Here is a 21,991-nt window from a genome sequence, read left to right as displayed (position 1 = left end):
TGCAATCCCACATTGTGAGCACATGCTACCACTGGGAGTCGTGGGTCACAAACTAACTTGTTGGATCAGCCGCGAGGTTATATCTTATCTGAAAGAGAAAATACGGCATGCTTAGGCACGGTACCCTTTAACTCTGATTGTACATTTTCATTGTACAATATGCCAAGATCTATCCCCTATCATGTGTCCTAATTCCTCACCAATGTTAATAAATAGATAGGCGGATTCACCCGACCACGCACGGAACTCGCTATCTGAGCTTCCAAATGAGCTTGTTCTATTAATAGGAGACTATCTGTCAACCGAATCTCTAGCTTCGCTATATTTTCATAATACGGATTTGCGCCCTCTTTTTCGCGCACTGTATTGGCCCTGAAAATAGCCTCATTGGGGTTACTCTAGGCTGCGCAAGTTAGCGACGTTGAAGCTGTAAAACTAGCACTACTAGAAGATGAAGTGGATGTGAATTATTCGAGTTGGGATGGACGTACGTCAGTATCCTTCGCTGTCGAACGTGGAGACGTTGTCATGACTCAACTCCTTAAGGCTGAAAATATCGAGGTTTATTTAAATAATCGTGAAATAACATCGCCGCTGGGTTGGGCATCGAGAATGGGGCGTGTGAAATTAGTCAATCTCTTAAAAGAAGTAGATGTTAAGACTGCTAACTTAGAGAAGTCATCGAGGAAGCCCTAGAAGACACCACATTGAATGGACACGTGGAAATAGTGGAAAGATTACTTAAGATTGCGAGGAGAGATCAGCATTTCCGTGACTACGGAAACTCTTTGTTATGTCTGGTAGCAAAGGATGGACAAGAGAACATTGTAGAGTTATATCTTGCTGCTGGAGTAGATCCTAGCGCAAGAGACAGTTGTTACAGGATTGTGCTCTCTCTAGTAAGTGGCTCCCATAGCAGAACCATGAAGCTTCTTATCGCGGCTGGCGCTCGTGTTAACCACGCAGATGCCCATGGACGAACTCTACTGATATATGAGGTTAGAGAGGGTTACAGGTAAGGAGTAGAGATACTACTCAGCGCCAAAAAGATTCATATCAGCGTTAAGGACCACGATGGATGGAGTGCTCTATCGTTAGCTAAAACACAAGAATATCGTAAAGCTACTAAGCAAAGCACAGAGAAGACAGAACCAAGAGGAACAACATATATTAGCATTTGGCGTCTGAATGGAAGGACGCTCGTGACGATGAAACTAGTCGCAAGCTTCAACTCGAACAGGTACTATTTAAGGACCCTGTAACGATATGGATGGATCGCGACGACGATTTCTGGACTTTCACCTTTAAGCGAACAACTAGAGATGTGCTTAAGAAAATAAGCGCTTAGTATTATTTGACACCGGTGAATTGATGCGAATATTCTTACGAATTGACTAAGTAAGAAAATGGGGAGTATATACTATCTGTGTCAACTTGGAATTTGGAGTAATATTACTGTCACAAGAGTGAAATAGAACAACCAATTACATTCCATAGCAATGAAAGGAGTTTAAAGGTGATTTTTGATGTTCATGGCGTGGCTGCGGCGCGCACAGCCACTAGGATAGTTACGGGAAATCATGCTCTTCCTCTTCGAGTTCGAGAATGTTCGGATACCAAAACTGCCGCAAGAATTCGATTTCTCGGGCAACGTTTATTCGGTCTTGGGAAGGTGCAGCTTATATCCCTCTGATCGCATAAACTTGTTCTTTGTCGGCGAAACGCCTTATCGAAAAGCGCGTGGCTCTGTAGACCGTCCCGGATGCCCTCTTGAAAGAACCCCATGAACCATCTCGCAAGTATTGGACTTCTTTGACGCTATTGTATACAGTTACTCCTGCAGAGCGGAGATTTTTGCAAAAGGTCATCAATCCGAAGTGCGATACTTCGGGCAGCACGGTATGACTTGAAGGAGTTAGAGGGATAAGGAGGTCGATAGTAGCAGACACGTTTCGAGCTACTTGCGGAGCTTCCGTAGAAGGGCTTGACAGGTCGCGCTGCTTGGATTATGCTGTTCATGTAGTTAGGTGGGTTCCAAGATGACAGTATGATTGACCATTCCACTAGTTGTAGTTTGATAACCGAGACGACCACTTTTTTCTGGCATTACGAACCCCATCCATAAAACTATCAAAACTACCCACTATTTGCGCTAGAATCAAAAGTGTATTATCCAACGCTTACTGTGTATTGACATGTCCGAATGTTATGACCAGTTTCTCCACAATTTCCACAATGTCCATAACTACCCCCACTACGAGGCTTCGTTGGTGTACGAGTGGGTTGATTATGCCCCCTTTGGCGACCTCTTCTCTTCATAACCTTTGGTGAATTCCCAGCGGTAATATCACGGGCAGCCTGAAGAAGCTTCTGATGTTTCACTATCTTTACGGCTTCAAGAACCATTGAGCATAGGTCCTGCTCAGAAGTTGTCGACCCTACGCCTGCTCGCTCTGACTGTGGTCCAAACTTGTACGTACTAGAAGGCGTTTCTGGCTGGAGTGTCTGTGGTGGGGTCTCAGGGCGCAGATCACAGTGACTAATGACTCTCGACGTGTTGACGGGGGGAACCCCTAGTACTTGAAGAAACACCCCATATTCTTCTTTCGCAACCGACTTTGAAATGTCGTATGCAAACTTACAGACGGTGTACAAACTTACTCCATTCTTCCTTAACTCGTTTTCCATGAGCTTAATTTGATCCGAAGCTGTTGTCGGCTCGTTTGAATGCAACACAGGCAACCTCCTTCCCGTAACCCTCCTACCACGTGCTGATAGTTCATCTGCCATATCTGCTACCCCAAAGAGCTAGGACGCAAAACCCTGCGAACCCAGACTGATAATATGTCGTATAGTCGTCTGCTTTTTATTTGTAATAAACTTTAGGCGGTTTGCCTATGCCTGGCCCCGAGGCTTGATTCCACGGATCCGATTGATGTCGCAACTACGTTACAAGCTGTGGTAATGGTCGTACACTCCCAAATCGGGCTGGGGCATAATATTGAAGGTCAAAAATGATTCTGCCGTTTTGCTCAGTTAGCATTATGTTCTGTTGTTGAGAGATTGCGGTTTGTACGTGATATTCACAATGCCAAGGAAAAGTGGCCATCAAACACGATAGGTGAGACACGTACTGAAATGGTGTTTGTCTACTCCGCACTCATAGGCATACTGATAACCGAAAAATGTGGGTAGAAGGAGAGTTTTGGAAAGCAAACGGGCTGTGCTTACGCGTGTAGAGGGCGTCCGTGTATGTAAAGGAGAAAGGAGGTTGGGCAGACGCTGGATTGGGAAAGGTTGCGAGGCACCTAAAACGCGCTAGTACTAGAGTACTCCCACGTGACTCCGTACTGCGTCTCCAACCCATGCTTCACTCCTGCACCAGCTCTACAGCTTCGTTCTGTCGTTTCCAGGCGCGTAGAGTTAATCACCCCTCCGGTACGCAGTCATTGCAAGCTTAGCCTGCCACACTCTACCACCAAGTACATCCCGCCGTAAAACACCGCCATGGTCCAGAGCGTCACGACTTAGCACGGTGGCGAACTCGACCCATTCGACACCACATGGATTGATGTTACTATAGGAACATTGTGCCTCGATATTTATAGTTATGTGTATAAAGACATATAAGTCTCACTGACTTCAAGTACTCTATGCTTCTATCCAGACGCCTCCGCAATCTGATGTAGTGTTGTATCCAGAATCAAGATGCTAATACAGCCGCTGTCAATCCACGCATTTTTCCCTTGTTTGGGCCCCGAGCCTTGAATGACTCACGGTGCGACTAAAGATGTCGCTCGCATCTCGTTTCCGCAGATGATCTCGGCAGTCTCTGGAAAAGCTTCGGCCATGCGCTTGAGCACACTTTCTGTATACTCCACCCATTCCTGCTGACACCTAGCACAAAGAGAAACCCCGCCAAAGGTATGATCTTTTGGTGCACCATATCTTTCAGGATATTCACATTCAGAACACAAGGTCTGGTCAGCGTTTTCCAGCATTGCCTTTAGGCCACTGAATAACAGTGACTCTTCTCGCTCAAGCACGAGGCGATAGTGCTCAGGTCTCTGCTCCTTCATGCCTTCTTGTTCATCAAGCCTGTTCCATAGCTTGATGTTCCTCCGTGTCTGCGCAATAACGTTCTTTGTGTCGGGTTTGCCTAGGGTAAGGCCTTCCTCCACGAAGCGGTATCGTCGCATCATCACATGAATTGGGCCACCAAAGAAGCGGATGAAGTTGATTACGCACCTCATCTCGGGCCTTCTCGCCCACGCTACGTCCAAAGCCCAGAGTGCTTCGCGGCATCTGTGAAAGGCTAGCACGCGCCTGTTTTCAGGGACGTATGCAAATGTACTGTTGACCTCTCCCTCGGAGCGGTGCTTAGGATAAGCTACCCCGTCGTACATCGTGTTACCCATTTCGGCCATGATGTCAAATTGGCATTCTGTAAACCAGATGTCATCAATGTCGTTGCAAACTAGAGCAGCACCAATGGTGAAGCGGGCGAGTGCATCAGTATCCCGCATGCGGAAGAATTGCCAAGGACTCTTAGACAGAGCTTTACTGTAACGGCGAAACAGCGTGGTGTTCGTCTGTTGGCTTGACTTTTGCGAAGACATCAATATGAAACAGCGGTATTCGCGGCACATCTCGGCACTGATAAAGAGAACAAGTTAGCAAGGGATATTATAAAGGTCGAGAGCCCTCAAAATTAGAGACGTACTAGCCTACTGCTCCGCCACATAATGTGTTAAGCACTTCAGTGAGGCTATAACCCAAAATCCTATCGTCGTTTTTGACCACATCCGTAAGGCCACCGCGAAATTCTGCAACGATGCCTATGACAATAGTGCGCATGAAGGCAACATACCGCGACCAGTTGGTATGTTCAGGGATCACACAGCGAGCGTATTCCCAAGCCGTTGCGAAAACCTCCTCTTTGGTCCTGGACGGAAGGTCGACATCCTTCAAGTCATTCGCAATGTCATCCGGGTAGTACCAGCGCTCGTTAGCAACGAACTCATCGTTATTTTTGTCATGGAAGTGTGGTTTTGGGCTTTGGCCATCGTTCGAAAAAGCGTTCTGGTTCCCTTGAGTCATAATATGGTGAATAGATTTATCGACTAAGCTAATGAGTATTCCAACAACACTGCGGAAGACTAGTTACCTATATATGAGATTACCCAAGGCTGGCGTTTTGGCAGCACATGGCTCTGTTAGTGTACACTCTCATGGGACACGGATCTGCCTGGTGTACGCCTACCTAAAAGAGGCTAAACTGAATAAACATCGCGTATTGATTGGGCTAGGTGTCTGTAAGACAATAAACCCATTGCGCTGCTGATAGAGACTAGCACCATTTAGGCAAAACTACCACTAAGTGATCAAGGCTTAGTGTGGGATCGAAGGTCGCATGCTGACAGAAACCGAGAACTGCATGAGGGTGGAAAGTTCTGATAGTTATTCCTGAAAAAAATCAATCTCTGTTTCTATACTGTACCATGACCCGTTTTTCAAGCTGCCGGTTCGTCTCTTAAGGCATGAAATGACCTCTATTTACCTGCACATCATTTTACCAATGCTTCTCCCTCAGTTTTGTGTACCCGCTCGCTTCTGGTCTGCAAAACACCACTAATTAATGCAATTATAAAAACTGTCTAGTACACTCGAGGCGCCGCAAGCTGAGATTTTGCCGGGTTTCCGTTAGAATCTAAGAATGCTTACGGTGTGTGTAGTATGCGATTCGAAACGCTTAGCTGTGATCTTTCCAGTTGGATAACTGTGTAAATACATTCTATTATGATGCATCATATATTTCATGATTTATCAGATGCGGTTTAATGGGAGTTGGTGTTCACGACCCCAAGTTGACCCTGACTCTAACTGCTAGTGCTGCCTAGACCAGGGTAATCACCGCAGCAAGTACTGCCACTCTAAGTAACCAGGATGATAACTGCGTGATATTCATCTGTATGCAGGACGAAAAATCGTAGGTTTCTCGATCGTTGAAAACACTTACATTCAAGGTGCTTACATCTACAGGCCAGTAAGCAGTCTGGAAAATTTGGCTGAAGACGCTGCACCGCAATCCTTCTAACTGAGGCACAGTCACTTTGTTTTATCAGTTATCAGTGTATTGGCACTATTTACTTAGAAACTGAGCAGGCTAAGATGGTAAATGGTCATTCAGAAGTTGCAGGTAGCATACCCAAAATTATGCACGTCAACTACCACGACCAAACAGGCTGTTCGAAGTGAGCCATAAATAACAAGTTGAGGAATGCCTCGTTGTAAGGCTGAATCGCTTTTTTTATTTTACCTGGACATACGGTACCTCAAAATGAGTATTCCGAAGATGTCTTCCAACCACAGTGTATTCCATATGGACTTGCTGATCTATAAAGACGCTCTTGTCGATACGAAAATGCCGAAGTATAACCCTAGTCTCGCTTCCTTCTTAACTGGAGAAATGAGAATCAGTAGCCAACTGGCTTGCGCTTTTGCCTTCTTTTTGGTTGCCTACATTAGTATGCGCTGCGTATATAATATGTTTTTTCATCCTCTTCGCAAAATTCCCGGTCCATGGATGGCTGCTACGACGCCTCTCCCTGATTTTTGGCATGATGCTGTAAGGAGAGGAAATTACATTTGGGAGATTCAAAAAATGCATAGGAAATACGGTACTTGGATATACATCTCGAAGGTTCTTTATGAAACTACCAACACTGACGGACTTGGCCAGGCCCTATCGTACGCATCAACCCGAATGAAGTCCACATCGATGACCCTTCATATTATGATAACATCTATGTTGGAGGAAGTCACAAAATTGAAAAAGATCCCTCCACCGTTGCAGGATTTGGTGTCCCCGCTTCTGTAGCCGCAACTATACCCCATTCATTGCATCGCTCCCGACGCAGCTACATGAATCTGTACTTCTCGAAAAGGTCTATCACAGCTATGGAGCCTCTTCTCCACGAGCGAATTTCTGCGCTCCTAGGTCGGCTCGATAGCGCTCTTCGCGAGGAAAAGAGAATCTCTCTTGACAAAGCTTTTTCCGCCATGACAGCCGACATCATCACACAGCGCTTTTTCGGCTACCATCACGACTACATCAGTGTACCTGACCTAGTATTCCCCATCAGAGAAGCTTTACGGGGCGCATCAGAGATCTTTCACTGGACTCGCTTCATACCATGGGCCACCAGATACCTAAAGATGTTGCCTCTTTCTGTCATCCGTTTCATCTTTCCACCCCTTGCTACTTTGCTGGAATTGCAAAAAGAAATTAAGAAGAAGATCATCGAGACGTGTGAAACCAAGGATGAGGAGAAGCAGAAATCTGTCATCATGCAAGCATTAAGTAATGAGTCGATTCCGAAGTCTGAGCGTACGATGCAACGCCTATTGGACGAAGGTCAGGTGATCATCTTCGCCGGAACTGAAACCTCATCGCGCGCCCTCTCTGTCGGCATGTTCTATCTCCTTTCTGACAAGTCGATGATTGGAAAACTACGCGCTGAACTGTCACAAGTCGCTCATATTCCTGAGATGGAGTTAGCGGCTGCGAACCTTAAGCCTTTACCTTACCTCGTCAGTATTCCTTCTTCTAGGCTTCTCCGAAAATCAATGGGCCCACTGACATTTGCTTTAGACGGGTGTGGTGAAAGAGTCAATCCGACTTTCATACGGCCCACTCGCCCGCCTCCCCCGTGTTTTCGTCGATGAAACACTGCAGTACAGCAAGTACTCGATCCCTCCAGGTGTAAGTCAAGTCCCCAAGGCCCCGTTCAGCACGTACATACTGATATATCCAAGACGCCTGTGAGCCAGTCCACATACTTTGTGCACAATAACCCAGAGATATTCCCAAACCCCCTCAAATTTGCGCCAGAGCGCTGGGTTGAAGCGGCAGAACAGGGAATCCCTCTCAACAAATGGTTAACCAGTTTCACTAAAGGCTCGCGTCAGTGTCTGGGCATTGGGTATGTTACGCTGTGCTAATACTAGCCTCTTTGTGCTTGATGTAGACAGCTGATGTATCTTGTGTAGATTGGCGCATGCGGAATTGTATCTCACGTTCGCTCGTGTGATTCGCAACTTTGACATGGATCTTAGAAACACGACTGCGGACGACGTTTCGATCGGTAGTGTGCTCATTATGGGACAGCCTAAAACGAATAAGAATAGAAGCCCGGGTCAGGGTGAGGTTGAAGTCATGATCACTCGAAAGCTCGAGGGTTTATGTTAGAAGAATTTGGGGTCTTGCACTACATGGAACGATATGGGAAGGTGTAAAATATGCAACTACGTCGTTCTGCACTACAAATTCCGAAAACGAGACAATCCAATTTACGTTTCCCCGAATAGTGTCGCCTTATGTTTGTATTTACTACCGCTCCTAGCAACTAGGTGGTCAGTGCTGGCAAAAACAGGTCACGGCGTAGTTGCGACGTCGAGCTTTCTACGCGATATCAATAGCAATATATTAATGAAAACCTATAGATATGAACACTAGAGAAAACCGCGATAATGACTATTTTGTGAAGCTGTACGGAGTACTCCGTACAGCCTCGAGTTGTAGAACTATTTTGGTGTTCGCGTGGGTTGGCCGTCATCATCGGTATCTAATCCGAAGTGCCGTCGCGCCGGCGCGTCGTCGCGTGTTTGTCCAACCATCACTTACATCGCGCGTCTTATCTCGTCACTCTTGGTTTCTCTTACCCTTTCCGAATCACATACAAGTCTGAGGATCGCGTTTGCGACCACAACGCTTTGGCAAGATATCGGCGGTTGATATGACTCTTCGAGGATGTCTACTCAATCGCGGTCGCAGATTGTGCAGTCTAACCCATTAGGTAGTAAAGGATTACTCTGTAGACGGCTTTCGCAATACTTTCAAATCTATATGCAAAGACATTGGCGTCTCCAACTCCTCGCAAGCGCTTGGCCAGCTGGGCCATGAAGGTAGTACGGGCTGAACATTTTTACCGCATTCCTAATACGCATTAGAAACCCAGGATTTGTTAGTCCGTCTTCTCTCTGCTTTGCGAGGCCTCACAGCCGCTCGAATTCTGCAGTTCCAAAATGGAGGCAAGAACCTCTTCTATGGCCTCTTGAGGCTCAATGCACGGGTCAGCTCTGATAGTTTCGACAACGGACGGATACGACCTCTGCTCGATGCAATCATCAACAACCAGCCTAATGAGATTGTTTGGGATAGGGTATACGAAGCCATCACCGAATCCACACCACCGCCCCGCCCTTTCTTGTCCTTTCAACAAACACCGCTGTGGATTAATGCGGGCAGTTTCGCAAACTCGGCCGAGCACCGCAAACACGTCGACGATGTGCTGAAGGAGGAGTTAGGAAACATGTACGTTGGCGTACCCGACTTCTTCGATGCCTTCGGAGATGTGCGAGAACTGGGAACAGCGGCACAGGTTGTATTGGACAAGTGCAAGGAAGGAGACAGCCCGCTCTACTGTGTGGAGAGCGGCTGGCAGGGCTGGCCTGAAAGGGCGAAGGAAAAGGATGTCTTGAGCTGGTTTGCACTGCTTGTAGATCAGCTTCTGGACATTGCGGATAAGCACTTGTCAACATCCCGGAGTTCACGGCCGCTGGCACAGCCCCATCGACCTTTGCAAGGCTCTTCGGCCGATCGTAAGCTGGACGTTGGCTTTGTGGACGACCCGAACGCTGGCGTGGACTCGAAGTACCGCTGATCGCAGATCCTCATACCTGGAGAGCTGAAGAGCAACCCGTTAGCCAACGGAGCGTCCAAGGCGTGGCTTGACCTGGGCCGGTACGCCAGGGAGGTGCTCGCCGCTTCGTTCTTGGCTTCACACTCTGCGGACCCTTTATGCGGCTGTGGGATTTCGACCGACTTGGGGGCATCGCCTCTGAGCAGTTCGACATCAACGAGGATGGACTGCAGTTTCTGTCTGCAGTGTTTGGGTTTCTGTGGATGAACGAGGCGCAGCTGGGGTTCGATCCGACCATCATCACAATCGGAGACCAGCGGTACATTGAGATTGAACGTGAGAATGGGAAAGAGCGCCTCGTCATTGACGAGGTCATAAAAAGGGTGCCCTGCGTTGATGGTCGAGCAACGACTTGCTAGAAAGTTCACCAAGAAGAAGCCCCTGGCACGCCGCTTGTGGTCAAAGATTCATGGCAGTATCCAGAGCGCGAAGAGGAGGGTCAGCTGCTACGCGATGCGACAGAGTAGGGTGTGAAAAACGTCGCGAGGTACTTCCACCACGAGACGGTCCATGTACACGGTCGAGACGACGTCATCTGCGCAAATGTACGGAATGGGCTGGACATAACGAAGGCAATGAACTACATGCCAAAGAGGCAGATGCCGCCGCCAAATAACACTGGACGTTGGAGAAACGGGGGCAGCAACGTAGCCGGAAGGAAGCGATCTTCGAGCTCCACGAACGCCCCGTTGCCACCCAGCAAGCGCCCTTGCTCTAGCTCTCCCACAAAACCTGTGATTTTGAATAGGATCCACCGCCGTGTGATCGTCCGCGACTACGGGAAGGCCATCTACAAAGCAAGCTCCCCAGCCAGTCTGCTTGCTGCATTCGAGCAATGCATTGACGGATATGAGTCATTACGCACACGAGGTGGCATATCACCAAACAGCCTTATGGTGAACGAGGATGCCGAGAACCCGTCCTGGCCGGCGTTCTTGGTCGATCTCGACCTTGCGATCGACGAACAGCGGGAGATGTCTTCCGGGGCGCGTGGGAAGACCGGCACGCGAGCGTTCATAGCAATTAGAGTGCTTTTAGACGACTAACAACACTCGTTCATGCACGACCTTGAGTCATTCTCCTGGGTCCTTTTCTGGGTGTGTGTTCACTGTGATGGGCCTGGCAAAGACATTGGGCCAACTGAGTTTGAATGTTGGAATTACGAGAGCAGTGGAAAACTAGCGGAGCTCAAAAAGGCCTAATTTCTGACGAGAGGGATTTTCTGAAGACTGTTAAGGCTAAATTCACAACTTGCTACAAACCGCTCGCTCCTTACGTCAATAGATTAAGGAGGAAAGTATTTCCTGATGGTGGGAGATGGAGGGATTCAAATTCAAAGCTGTACTTAGAGATGAAGGAGATACTTCGGGCAGCACGGGATGACTTGAAGGAGTTAGAGGGATAAGGAGATATATCATTCGGTATGCTTGAGATACACACCCGTGAAGACAATCGGTCACTTTCTTTAGCCATGTGGCAGTACAAACACATTTGTTTTGAGAGGTCTTTGGCCACCGCTTTTGAAGGCATTTCTACCTGATTTGACATTCATTCCATAGAGAAATTTTGTTCTATCTTTGTAGCCTGCGCTCTTGGTCTGCAGGGGGCTTATCCTCTAAGGCTTGGAGTAAACCCTTCTCCGTGTCCTCAAGCATGAAGAGCTGCTGTAAGTCAATCTACAGCAACGCGTCATATGCTCTCAAATTAACTCGAGGAATAGGCTTGAGGATTAAGAAAGGTTCTGCCTTCTTGCCGGGTTGGTATTGCGTTCTGTTATTGAGATGACTACTGAATTGATATTTGCCTGCTCAATAGTACAGCGCTAGTTGAGAAATATGGGTAGAAGAGGGAGTTTGGGAAAGCAAGTGCGTACGTGTTTAGGGCGCGTGTGTATGTAAGAAAGGGAAAGGAGGTTGGGCAGACGCTAGATTGGGAAAGGCTGCGAGGTAGCAAGATGAGCCTGCAGGGGCCTGTAAAACGCGCTATTAGACTGTAGTTTTTAAAGGAACCGTAACCCGATTGGTTCAATGCGTAGGGTTACAGATTCACGAAGAATTGATTGGCCAGTTCCAGCGAACTACTTTGTCCTTCACATTAATAGTAGTTTAATGGTGCCGTAATTTGTGGGGGTTTAGTTCATGGTCTCGCGGATCTCAGTTTAAGCAGGGTCTCGATGCTTAGCTGAAATGAATGGCGCAAACAAGAGGATATATCGTATACCAAAGCATGCTGTAGACAATACAGGATCTCTGCTTTGATCTGTAAGCGACTATTCCAGAAATTTGGTAGTGTTGTGACCCGTTTGTTAGACTCGCTATGTCTGGTGGCACTGGCTGGGCTTATGCACGTGGGACTTGCTGTTGCTCAGTGAAGGGAGAGGTACTACTTTCCTGGTGAGTATTGGCTTTGACCATTCCGAGAGTTATAGTATGTTGAACCTTACTTTCGTTAACTAAACAAGCATTGCTAGATCGGTGTCGAAAAGCTGTACATATTCGGATTCCTATCGTAATATCAACGCTGCAATTTCTTCAGTGCTATATATGATTCACTCGTCCTATACTCATCTATGATCTACGCACGTACAGATGAGCCTAACAGTAATGTTAATATCTTAGCTTCGAACCTGACGTGTAGGCCCCATGACCCTCGCTAGCTCTAACATGAGACGGTAGAGATAGATCGTAAAGTCTTCCTTTCTTAAAGCTTTTCCATGCCATTCACGGCCTGCCTCTGCGATCTCCTGTGCCCTTTTCTTTCCTTGTTCGTGGGCCGTCATGTATCGCATTATCTCTGGCAGTTCGTTCATAGACAAGCTGACAGGAACAAAATGTACCCACGGCACCACACGCTCGTCGTGCCACTCACGAAAAACAGTTTGCTTGAGGACAACGCTTCGTGATTGCAACAGAGTGTAAAACCGCCCGCTGAAAGAGTTACCATCAGTATCAAACGCGAACTGAGCACTCAACTGCCGGGTCCGGGCTTCTCTTTTGCTAACTATAAAGAACTGATTCTGTGCTTCGCAATCCCAGATGTCGCACTGAATGATGTCAGTAAATTTGACATCAAATAAGCTACCATGTTCTTCAATAGCTCGGTAGCTCACCCAGTGTCTAGGTTTGAGTTCCTGGAGATACACGTGGTGAGTCTTGTTCAGGTTTTGTACCAATTCGACAAAGCGTTGTCGATGAGAATATCGCCAGGTACCATTCCAGCTGTAGCTACCAGTGGTACTCCCTGCCCAATAGAGCTTCCTGGCTTTCTGGTCCCATAGAGGATCTTTCTCATCATCATACTCTCCTTGATCCATCTTATCGGTATACCAGGGACTGGGGTACACGATATCGCCAAAAGAACTAGGAGCTGCTTGAGATAAGATAGGAAGGTGCGTATTAGTAAGAATTGCCGTCATCGGGGATAAGAAGAAACCATGTGTTAGGGCGAATTCAGGGTGTAAGCAGACATCCTTCTCTTTAGACCAGTCCCCAACCAATGACAGCCTGGAGTCATAGGTACTACAGGCGTTCTGGTTAGGCGAAATATGTGCGCAAAGGCTAACTGTGTGATTCCATATCGATGAGTGACTCGCTTCAATAAATTGAGGCTCCGATATACCACTAGTATCAAGCATCGGTGGTTTCGGAATGATTCGGGGTTCATCCAACAAATTTATGAGAAATTCAACATCAGGGATATCCTGAGACACTTCGTTTAGAAGGTTTCCGAGATCTTTGGCAAGCCAGTGGTTTTCTTGCATGTAGTACTGTCCGTTCCGGAATCCGCATATTCGTAGGGCAAGATGCTCCGATTTCGACGCATAATCAATGTTCTTGTGAAGATGATTGGGATCAACTTTCCAAAGCTGACTTAGACCCTCGTTTATCATGTCGAAATCATCAATCAAGACTGAGTGCTTTGATTTTGCATAGAAGAACCATTCGTCAAACCCAGGGGGTGGATCTCGTGAGTATCTTCTCTGATACTCAATCTTAGCAGATTCGAGTGTTTTAGACTGCCGGCTGACGAGAAGCTCAAATTCCTCTTGAGCTTTACGAATGCGTATCTCGACGGGGTGATCTAGACTCCGGTTAATGCGCCTAATCCAGGTTACGATAGGAAGGATAGATCTAATCACCCTGCGTGGTATTATGCAGAAACAATGCAGCAGGCCACAGAGCGAGCGCAACTATTAGGAAGCAGATTTTGCTTTTGGATAAAAATCTCATAACTGTGAAAAGATAGTAAAAATAGCAAGACGTACCAATAATCATGCGATGATAGGGATTTAAATGGCAGCAACAAAGCACAGGCAAGTGCAATGACATCGCGAGATGGGGCTCGGGGCATATTGGCCGTTGATGGCAAGGGGTTGTATCTAGTGCCATGTTCAGGGATTACTTATTTTCGTGAGAAACAGATCCATTTGAGGGATGCTAATTGGAAGAATGCGCCGCAATCCTCCACAGCCGAGTGATTCTATGACCAGGGTTGATGGATAGGTAGAACACTGGGACGGTGTAATCAACAGAGTAAGCATAATAAGGCCAAACACATAACCCACAACTACTCTGAGTTGACATTTAGAGCTTCCTATCTTAGTATTTTATATGTATCTCAGCTTCCCGTGTGATTGTCCAAAGGCTTAACTAGGATACGATATCGCGGACAAACAAGGGTTCTAGCAGAGGGTTCATGAACCTGGTCAGCACAACACTACGCTCTCCCTGATCCGAAGACGCTTTACCAGAAACATAACTAGTTCAAGAGCTGCAGTGCATTCAATGTGATACCGCATGAGTTCTGTGATGCGGTTGCGAGAGTTAAGATGAGAAAATGCTTCATAAGAAAGGTTAACTACTAAATTTATTATTTATTGTAGCCTCAAGTCTCGCATTTACATATTGGCATCCGATCAGCACGAACATGAGTCACACTATCCACAGCATCTGTGTTTCCTTTGATCAATTGTGTAACACAATTCCAAGGACGCTCAGCGGGTTGAGTGACCAAGACAAAGTTTTGAACAGAAGGATGATACTCAAGGCAAGGCAAACAAACAGACTCACTGCCAATGTTTCCGGTACAACGACAAAACTCTGAAACCCAACCTCCATGTGCAAGCCTAATAGTCGCGAACTTATCCACCATGTTGCACTTGTTCAAACGCACCAACTGGAAAGCGGGCCCAAAAACTCTTTTCAAAGTTTCCTTGGTCAGCGCGCCGACCGCAGCAAATCGGTTCTTGGGACCCAAAGCACCATATGCCTGTACCACCAGGTACGAGCGTCGTACGTCCCTATTAGATTTAGCAACGCCAATACGGCATTCGGAAGAAAATAGAGGGTTGCTCTTATGGCATACTGGTATTCTGCCAGTCTCCTTCACAAGGTACCCACGCATTGCTCCATTATGGAACACAATACCGACAGAAATTGCGAGTCTCTGCAACACTAGCGCAATGTTAAATTCTTAGTCATGAAAGCGCTGCTGCCATATAACGCACCTTTGACATGCTTGATTAAGAATTCTACTTGTTTCTTCGTCCCAGAGAAGAAACAAAGCGCTACACCCGCCGCTTGCACTTTCAACCAGTGTATCCATGCCATCTCCACTTCCACCATTTCTGTGTCGACTAGTTCCGAGCACGCCTCCTTATACTCTAGGATCTTGTCATATTCCAGAAAATCGTGCAATCTTGCCTCCGGCCCAAATTGCTCTACAATTATGAGTTGTAACTCCGGGGGAAGTTTTAAAAAACGCTTTATCAGCTCGTTAAAGTATTCTAGCTTGGATCTTTGGCAGTTAGGACGACATATTGTGTTTTTAGCTTCGGAAGAGACTGTTCTGTCAAATGATGTACACCCTTGGCTGTCTCTCACACAAACACTTTCTCTTTTGCTTAGGAGACAATTCGCAGTTCTCGCATCGCCACGGAAAATTGCATCCTGAAGAGCCGTATGGCCTTTGTCATCCTTTGCGTGAATACCCGCGCCCTCATCAACGAGAGAGTTGACGATATCCACGTCGCCACGAGCTGCTGCTACGTGAAGCGGAGTTAAACCCAAAACGTTTTTCGCGTTCATACATGCGCCTTTCTTCGACAGCACGCCAAATACGAATTGCCCTTCTCTGGCGGCTTCGTGAAGAGGGGTATCGCCTAAGCTGTTTTGTGCATTTACGTGGGCTCCTTTGTTAACAAGCAGGACAATGGCCTTTTTTTTACCGTGAGCAGCGGCTATGTGAAGTGGAGTCCGACCAAGATTATCGTTTGCATGAACGTCTGCGCCATTGTTCAAGAGATAAGCGATAGTTTTCACGTGGCCGCGAGCAGCTGCATCGTGCAGCGCAGTACGACATCTTCCATCGGTTTCATCAATGTACATTCCTTTGTTGCAAAGATAACGGACTGAGCCGACACTGCCGCTAGCAGCTGCCTCATGAAACGCAGTGCAGCCATGATAATTCCTCATAATCATGTCGGCTCCTTTCTCAACAAGCAGGCTCACTGCCTTGTTCTTGCCACAAGCAGCTGCTTCATGAAGTGGAGTCCAACCGAGGTCATCTTTTGCATTGATTGCTGCTCCTTTCTCCAAAAGACGTCTGATGGTTTTAATATGACCACGAGAAGCGGCTTCGTGAAGCGCGGTACGGTTGTTGAGATCTTTAAGGTCGGCCCTAAACCCTTTAGAGAGAAGTATTATTATTATTATTATTGTAGATTAACGTCCTTTCTCAGCCGGTAGGCTATATAAGACGTGCAGGTTGAGCCTGCAAGTATCTAAGTAGGCTAGATTTAATCTAGATACAAATTGAGTAGGTGGGGGAGGGGGTCATCTAAATCGAGGTGAGACTCGTAGCCTAGTAGTTTTTAGTGAGTAGCTCTCTCAGGTCTTTCACTTTTAATGAGTCTTCCTCTCAGGTCGAATGGGTAGTTTTCAATGAGTCACTCTCTCATGTGGGTGGACCATACTAATATGGTTTCGAGGAGAGAAGGAATCGAACCTTCGAGCTCTGCTGACGTGAGACAGCAGAGGCTTTCCAGGCGCTTCACCACTGCGCCATCCCCCCTTTAGAGAGAAGTAAAACCACAGCTTTTTTATGGCCCCGGAGACATGCTACATGCACAACTGATTTTCCTTCTATGACAGTCTCAGAAGCAATGCGCTCTCTATTGATTGTCTGCTGTATTTCCTTTATATCGCCCTCAGCCACAGCAGAGCTGAGAGTAGAACAAGCTCGCATGTTGTGGTCCTTAGGTTGATTCACTCCTACTACTCCGTTTCAGGCCGGCCCTGGGATATTCAGCTTTGAGTTCTTATGTAGCATTCCTAGATCGCATGTACAACTTGGAAAATGTATAATGTCCTATAACTCACTGCAAATAACTGATATGAACTGTTTGTGAGGAGTTCAAATTTTACGTACTAGAAAAAGGCTAGTACATTTTAAAAGGCTCAGTATGTAGTTGAGTAGTATAGCCGTATATGTACCAAACCGTAATAAGCTGGTTACACAGCATAAGCTGCAAAGTAAGCGCCATCACTAGTATGTCGCGTCAACGCCACTAACATTGTCCCCAATAGAAACGTATGAAGCAATTAGAACTTCCCACCATATCGCCATCGTGCCACACTTAGCAGGACAATCTAGATAGTTATATATTGGAAAACTTAGTACACTCTCATGCAGTTGCAGCTTCTGTTTTACACACTCGGCTCAACTATATCTCGCATAGGTTATTAATTCTCTTAGTACATGCTTGCTTAGAAGAGACTTAGACTCCATAGATATCTCCGTTTAATTAGCCAGAGTATCGAGGAGAAGATTGACCCATGGCATTTGTTGACAAGAGCTAGCACTATTCAGGTAAGGTCACCATTAGATGAGAGAGATTTAGCATGGGATTGGAAGTCGCCTGCTTACAGAAACCGGAAGCTACAAGTGCATAAGAGTGTAGCAAGCACCCAGAGTTTGTGAGATTAGAAAGGTTCACCATCGTGTGGTAAAAGAATACATGCTTTTCAATCTTCAGAGAAAACCCAACGTCATGCATTCCGCCACAACCGCATCTTAGAAGAGAGTCCTTGAGCCTCTAGCTTCCTCGTCGACTACAAAGTCCTATATCACCAGCAACGCTACGATTCGCTACCAACTTTTCCTCAGACTGCCTCGGATACACTAGAGGCCTAATGCATGTATGTCAAAGCCTATCAACCTGGACAGATATATAAAAAGAGTATATCTCTAGCAGGGCACTCCTGTATCGGAGTAGTTGCGCTGCTTTGCAGAGCGTAGCTCGTAAAAAGGTAGCCACTTTCAAGCAGCTCAGTGGAATTATGCACAAGCTGATCCCAGGCTCTTCTTTTTTCACGCTACGATGTCTTCCTCAACACTGATGCCTGCACATAGCTTTCCTGCTGCAACTGGTATGAGCCCCTGTACTTCTGCTTACTCGTCTATGTTAACTCCTGTTGCAAGACTTTGATATACAATATCCACGCCAATCGCACTAGTTCCATGCGCTGCTCTTGTATATAGAGAACGATTACATTCAAGATGTCGGCGCCAATCTATTTTAGCTCAACTGGAATGCGTGGGTTTTAGCCACGATAGATTAAGGTCTGCTACCTCCTGGGTGTAATCAATTTGAGCATGCTATGGCTTCTCTTCGCAGATCGTAAGAGACGTCTCTTTGGATTGCGGTATACACATTTGAGTATTGAACAGAGATGTAGAGCCACATTCGGATAAAAGTTAAGAAGTGGCAGAGCGACTGACAGCTGTCAGAAAAGATCGATAACATGTCTAAGTCAATAAGCTAGTTTTAAGGGAATAATATTTAGGGACTGTTCTCAAGGAGTGATAGCTGTAAATAGGTCTATTCGTCTCTACTGCAGCTTTGTTAACTCGCACATTCGATTTTCTGAAAGCGCAAAGTGCAGAACTGTCTCGTCTTAGGAACCGTCTCGTTTTGGGATACTTCCCAGGCTTCAGAGATAGATGCTAGATCTTCGATAGCAACTGCGCTATCAACAAAAATCGCAGATAAAATCAAGTTTTTGGTCCGTGCCTAGCTACTGCGCCTTTTGCAACTCTTCCAACCTTTGTTGCAATCGCTGCACTGTGGCCGATGGTATTTTCGTACAAGCAATAGCTTCATTGTGTAATTCGGACTTTGGCCTGTTTTTGCGTCTCATATCGCATGCTTCATTCCATCTTATTCGTTCATCCGGCACTTGCCCTTTTCTTTTTTTGTATCCCATTTTAGTTTACTCATTTGTTGACGACCTAGGCAATAGCATTTTCGAAGCCCCTTTTCTTCTTTGGCAGAGTTTTAGACAGCATCTGGGACTCGTTGCGTGTCTTCAAATGCCTTTCTGGTAGGATTGTGAGTGAGTATAGCTGTTGAATAGTTAGTAAAAGCAATAGAACAAGAACATGTGGTTTTCGCACACGCCGGCAGTACACTCTCCATCTCGATCTTCACCCTGTTCGAATTGCGTGGCATTCCTAATGTTCCGAATCGCGGCACTGCTGAAATTCAGGAGTAGGCAGCTACATATTCATATTCGATAATGGCACCAGTGTTGTAGAGAGGAATCACTTACATATGCTTATGAGCCATTGATTTGATAAAAAACACACGCCTAGGAAGCCACGCCATGATCTTTCCGGACACCGCATTTAGCAAGTGACTACATGAACAATGAATGCCCTTTGGCCCCTTACGAGTTCTGGCTGGGGGACACCGATAACACGGATGACTTTTACGTGATTTAGATACAAGGCTTACGGGCCTAACCTTGTTTGTAGTTCGCGTAGGCCACTACGTATGATGAACTTGATGAGTTCGCCCCCCACGGTGTCTGGTACCGTGCCTTGTTCTGCATCGAAGGTCAGCCATGGGCGCGATGGTGGAGGGTACTGCGAGGGACTCCACTGTAGTCTGCCAGGAGACGGTACAATCTGAGAACTCTTACTTGTGCACGAAGACTAGCCACAGAAACACTGCCATGGTCGTTGCTCGGAATGCCGCAGTGTTGGAATTCCAGTAGCGTGGTATGCCATGCTGATCATCATTTGCTTACGCTTACCTCACGCTAACGCTACGCAGGCATAGAAAGGGCCTTAGGAATATCACCAGCGTGGTATTCCAAGGGTAAAGAAATCCATTGTGGCAGCCAATTAGACTCGCAGACATCTTGCAAGCTAATTTATCAGTTCCGGTGCAGAGGGATGTTTGTCACGGAGGGACGCACATTACACGAAACGATTTGCAGAAAGCCAGGAGTAGCGTATTGCCTTCAAGACATGTTCAATATAACAGCGCTCGCTCGCGAATTTGGGGAAAGATATTGAAGAATTTAGCTTAGTACTGCAGAGGATTGTCAACTGGAGTGGACTGATAATTCCAATAATCAGAGAACACTGGGAGGACAAGGCCGAATTCTATAGCTTGCTGAAATGATCTCAATTTTTGCTAACTCTTCTAAAACTGTAGTTGAAATCGTCAATAACGACGCTTGACAACAATGTTATTCCGTGAGTTCAGAGCGAGTCACAGGACCTGCACCTCTGGTTTTACCTGTTTGCACTAGCTAGTGAATGTTTGTGCTAGACATCAAGCTGATTCGTCTTCTCCGCAGCCTTAGCCTCGAGACTATGCTGCAATCCTCCTACATAATCAATGAAATCCTTCATTTTATCTGGGTTTGCTTCCTTCGGAGTCTGATTCTGGAGATCTTTTATCAGTTCGCATACCTCAGCACTGCTTGAAATTACGTTTGTGGTGTAATCTTCGACTGCTTTGGATTGTCTTTCAAGATAACCATTGATGGTGTGAATCGCTTGTGTTGCCTTCTTCTTTGAATCCAGATCTTTTAACAGTTTGAAAACCTGAACAACGATTTCTTTGGCAACTTCCAAATTCGTGCGGGATAGGCTGGATAGCAGCGAATGGGTTGTTGCTAGAGCATGTCCTTTGTAAGTAGCTACCTCCTTCTTTGCTTCCTTCGTAATCTCAACCTGTTCCTTCATCTTGGCTAAAGACTTCGTGACGATAATTTCTTGCTTTTGAATTTTGTCTTCAAGTCGGGTCCGATCCGCAATGAGCTGCACAATCTCAGCCTTGTGATCGGCGATAGTTTTGGTGAATCCTTTGTTCCGCTCCGTATTCTGCAAGTTTGCTACCATTCTTCTTAAACTAGAAATAGTTTGCGTCTGATCTGCATCCTCACGCTTGTAGAAGTCATTCGAAATTCGGAGATCTTCTGCTTTAGCAAGTGACAGCTGGCATTCATGCTCAAGTTTCGCTTCCCTCTCGATAGCCTTGTTCAGTTGCTCCTCTGTTTCTCGACACTTTTGTAGTTCCTCCTCCGCATTCTTGATCTTCTTTTGCAAGCTTTTCCTTTCGTCCTTCGCCTTGCGAAGAGCGTGTGCGCTCTTTCCCGCCTTCAAGCGAAGCACAACGTTTGTCTCGGCAAGTTTGCGATTCAAATCGTCCCGAGTCTCGATCATCTCAGAGGATGTGATGCAAACCTTCTTTAGACGAGCTCTGTTATCCTCAAGGGCCTGCTTGAGGCTGTTTTTTTGGATTTCTTTTAACGAAATGGTATGCTCAATTTCCATAAACTTCTGTATAACATCCTTTTTCTGCTCGTCACTTGTATTACTAGCCTCGAAGTTGGCGAAGGCACTGTGATGGAGATTCCTTGCGCTGGAACTGAGTTTTGCCGCTTCTTGGCTCCACTGGTGACCCGACCAGCTTCCGGCAGCAATTTCTCGTTCATAATACTCGGTCGCCTGCCTGCATGCAAGCATTGCCTGCTCTGATTGGTGTTCGATGTGAGCTATATAACTTAATAGAAAGTTGATATGATGGTGGAGGTTGTTGATCATCTCAGTAGCCGTGTAGATCTCAAAAGCTTGGGCTTGGAATGTATGTTGGAACATGTTGTTTAGCGTATGCGCTTCAGAAAGTTGAGCCTGAGCTTCTTGAACCTTGCCGAGAAGTCGATAGTTTTGGTTCTGCAACTCAGTGTTCTGCTGGTTAGCAGACGCTATAATCTCTCGGGCCTCCATATTGAGAATTTTGCTTATACTGTATCTAGATAGGTAATGAATAGTCCTCGTTTATGGAATTCGGAATCAATAGATTTGCACAAAAGATTGAATAGAAAATACTTCAATTTATCTAATATTTTTTTCCATCATGTGGCGGCATA

At 46.3% G+C, this 21,991-nt stretch overlaps 7 protein-coding genes across 7 annotated transcripts; 2 read left to right on the top strand and 5 right to left on the bottom strand.

Annotated features, from left to right (window-relative positions):
• Positions 1-429: 429 nt before the first annotated feature.
• PSV08DRAFT_186627 (ankyrin repeat-containing domain protein) lies at positions 430-1,019 on the top strand (the record flags this gene model as incomplete). Its single annotated transcript, XM_066091928.1, has 2 exons — positions 430-654; positions 747-1,019. Coding segments are annotated over 2 exons (498 nt in total), but the record flags the coding sequence as incomplete, so codon positions are not given.
• A 1,084-nt stretch (positions 1,020-2,103) lies between these two features.
• PSV08DRAFT_327276 (uncharacterized protein) lies at positions 2,104-2,927 on the bottom strand. The gene has a single exon (XM_066092732.1). It carries the CDS (start codon positions 2,788-2,790, stop codon positions 2,170-2,172), a length of 621 nt encoding a protein of 206 aa, XP_065948558.1. The 5' UTR covers positions 2,791-2,927; the 3' UTR covers positions 2,104-2,169.
• Positions 2,928-3,773: 846 nt separating this feature from the next.
• On the bottom strand, positions 3,774-5,100 carry PSV08DRAFT_187087 (uncharacterized protein; the record flags this gene model as incomplete). The annotated part of the gene is made up of 2 exons (XM_066091957.1): positions 3,774-4,656; positions 4,724-5,100. 2 exons carry the CDS (start codon positions 5,098-5,100, stop codon positions 3,774-3,776), a joined length of 1,260 nt encoding a protein of 419 aa, XP_065948557.1.
• A 3,007-nt stretch (positions 5,101-8,107) lies between these two features.
• On the top strand, positions 8,108-11,190 carry PSV08DRAFT_411924 (uncharacterized protein; the record flags this gene model as incomplete). The annotated part of the gene is made up of 6 exons (XM_066093918.1): positions 8,108-8,246; positions 8,881-8,967; positions 9,013-9,704; positions 9,815-10,096; positions 10,232-10,792; positions 10,936-11,190. The coding sequence occupies 6 exons, from the start codon at positions 8,108-8,110 to the stop codon at positions 11,167-11,169; spliced, it is 1,995 nt and encodes a 664-aa protein (XP_065948556.1). The 3' UTR covers positions 11,170-11,190.
• A 1,188-nt stretch (positions 11,191-12,378) lies between these two features.
• Positions 12,379-14,152, bottom strand: PSV08DRAFT_373812 (glycosyltransferase; the record flags this gene model as incomplete). The annotated part of the gene is made up of 2 exons (XM_066093280.1): positions 12,379-13,844; positions 14,029-14,152. 2 exons carry the CDS (start codon positions 14,150-14,152, stop codon positions 12,379-12,381), a joined length of 1,590 nt encoding a protein of 529 aa, XP_065948555.1.
• Positions 14,153-15,217: 1,065 nt separating this feature from the next.
• PSV08DRAFT_187004 (ankyrin repeat-containing domain protein) lies at positions 15,218-16,465 on the bottom strand (the record flags this gene model as incomplete). Its single annotated transcript, XM_066091953.1, has 1 exon — positions 15,218-16,465. A coding segment is annotated over one exon (1,248 nt), but the record flags the coding sequence as incomplete, so codon positions are not given.
• Positions 16,466-20,359: 3,894 nt separating this feature from the next.
• On the bottom strand, positions 20,360-21,935 carry PSV08DRAFT_229325 (uncharacterized protein). Its single transcript, XM_066092248.1, has 2 exons — positions 21,306-21,935; positions 20,360-20,942 (listed from the first exon to the last, which is right to left on the bottom strand). Exons 1-2 carry the CDS (start codon positions 21,846-21,848, stop codon positions 20,382-20,384), a joined length of 1,104 nt encoding a protein of 367 aa, XP_065948553.1. The 5' UTR covers positions 21,849-21,935; the 3' UTR covers positions 20,360-20,381.
• Positions 21,936-21,991: the final 56 nt, after the last annotated feature.

The sequence above is a fragment of the Bipolaris maydis genome (genome assembly GCF_028858645.1).
Source record: "Bipolaris maydis strain C4 unplaced genomic scaffold PSV08scaffold_13, whole genome shotgun sequence".
NCBI classification, from domain to species: Eukaryota; Fungi; Ascomycota; class Dothideomycetes; order Pleosporales; family Pleosporaceae; genus Bipolaris; species Bipolaris maydis.
The sequence above is the reverse complement of the archived record's forward strand: the minus strand, read 5'-3'. Positions and strand labels throughout refer to the sequence as shown.

What these genes read in the sequence shown, in the direction of transcription:
- PSV08DRAFT_229325 (XM_066092248.1), bottom strand. Translation starts at nt 21,848, where the DNA reads ATGGAGGCCCGAGAGATTATAGCGTCTGCTAACCAGCAGAACACTGAG. An exon ending in ACAGAGCTCGTCTAAAGAAG is followed by an intron (nt 20,943 to 21,305) that starts GTTTGCATCACA and finishes GCAAACTTGCAG; the next exon opens with AATACGGAGCGGAACAAAGG.
- PSV08DRAFT_327276 (XM_066092732.1), bottom strand. Translation starts at nt 2,790, where the DNA reads ATGGCAGATGAACTATCAGCACGTGGTAGGAGGGTTACGGGAAGGAGG.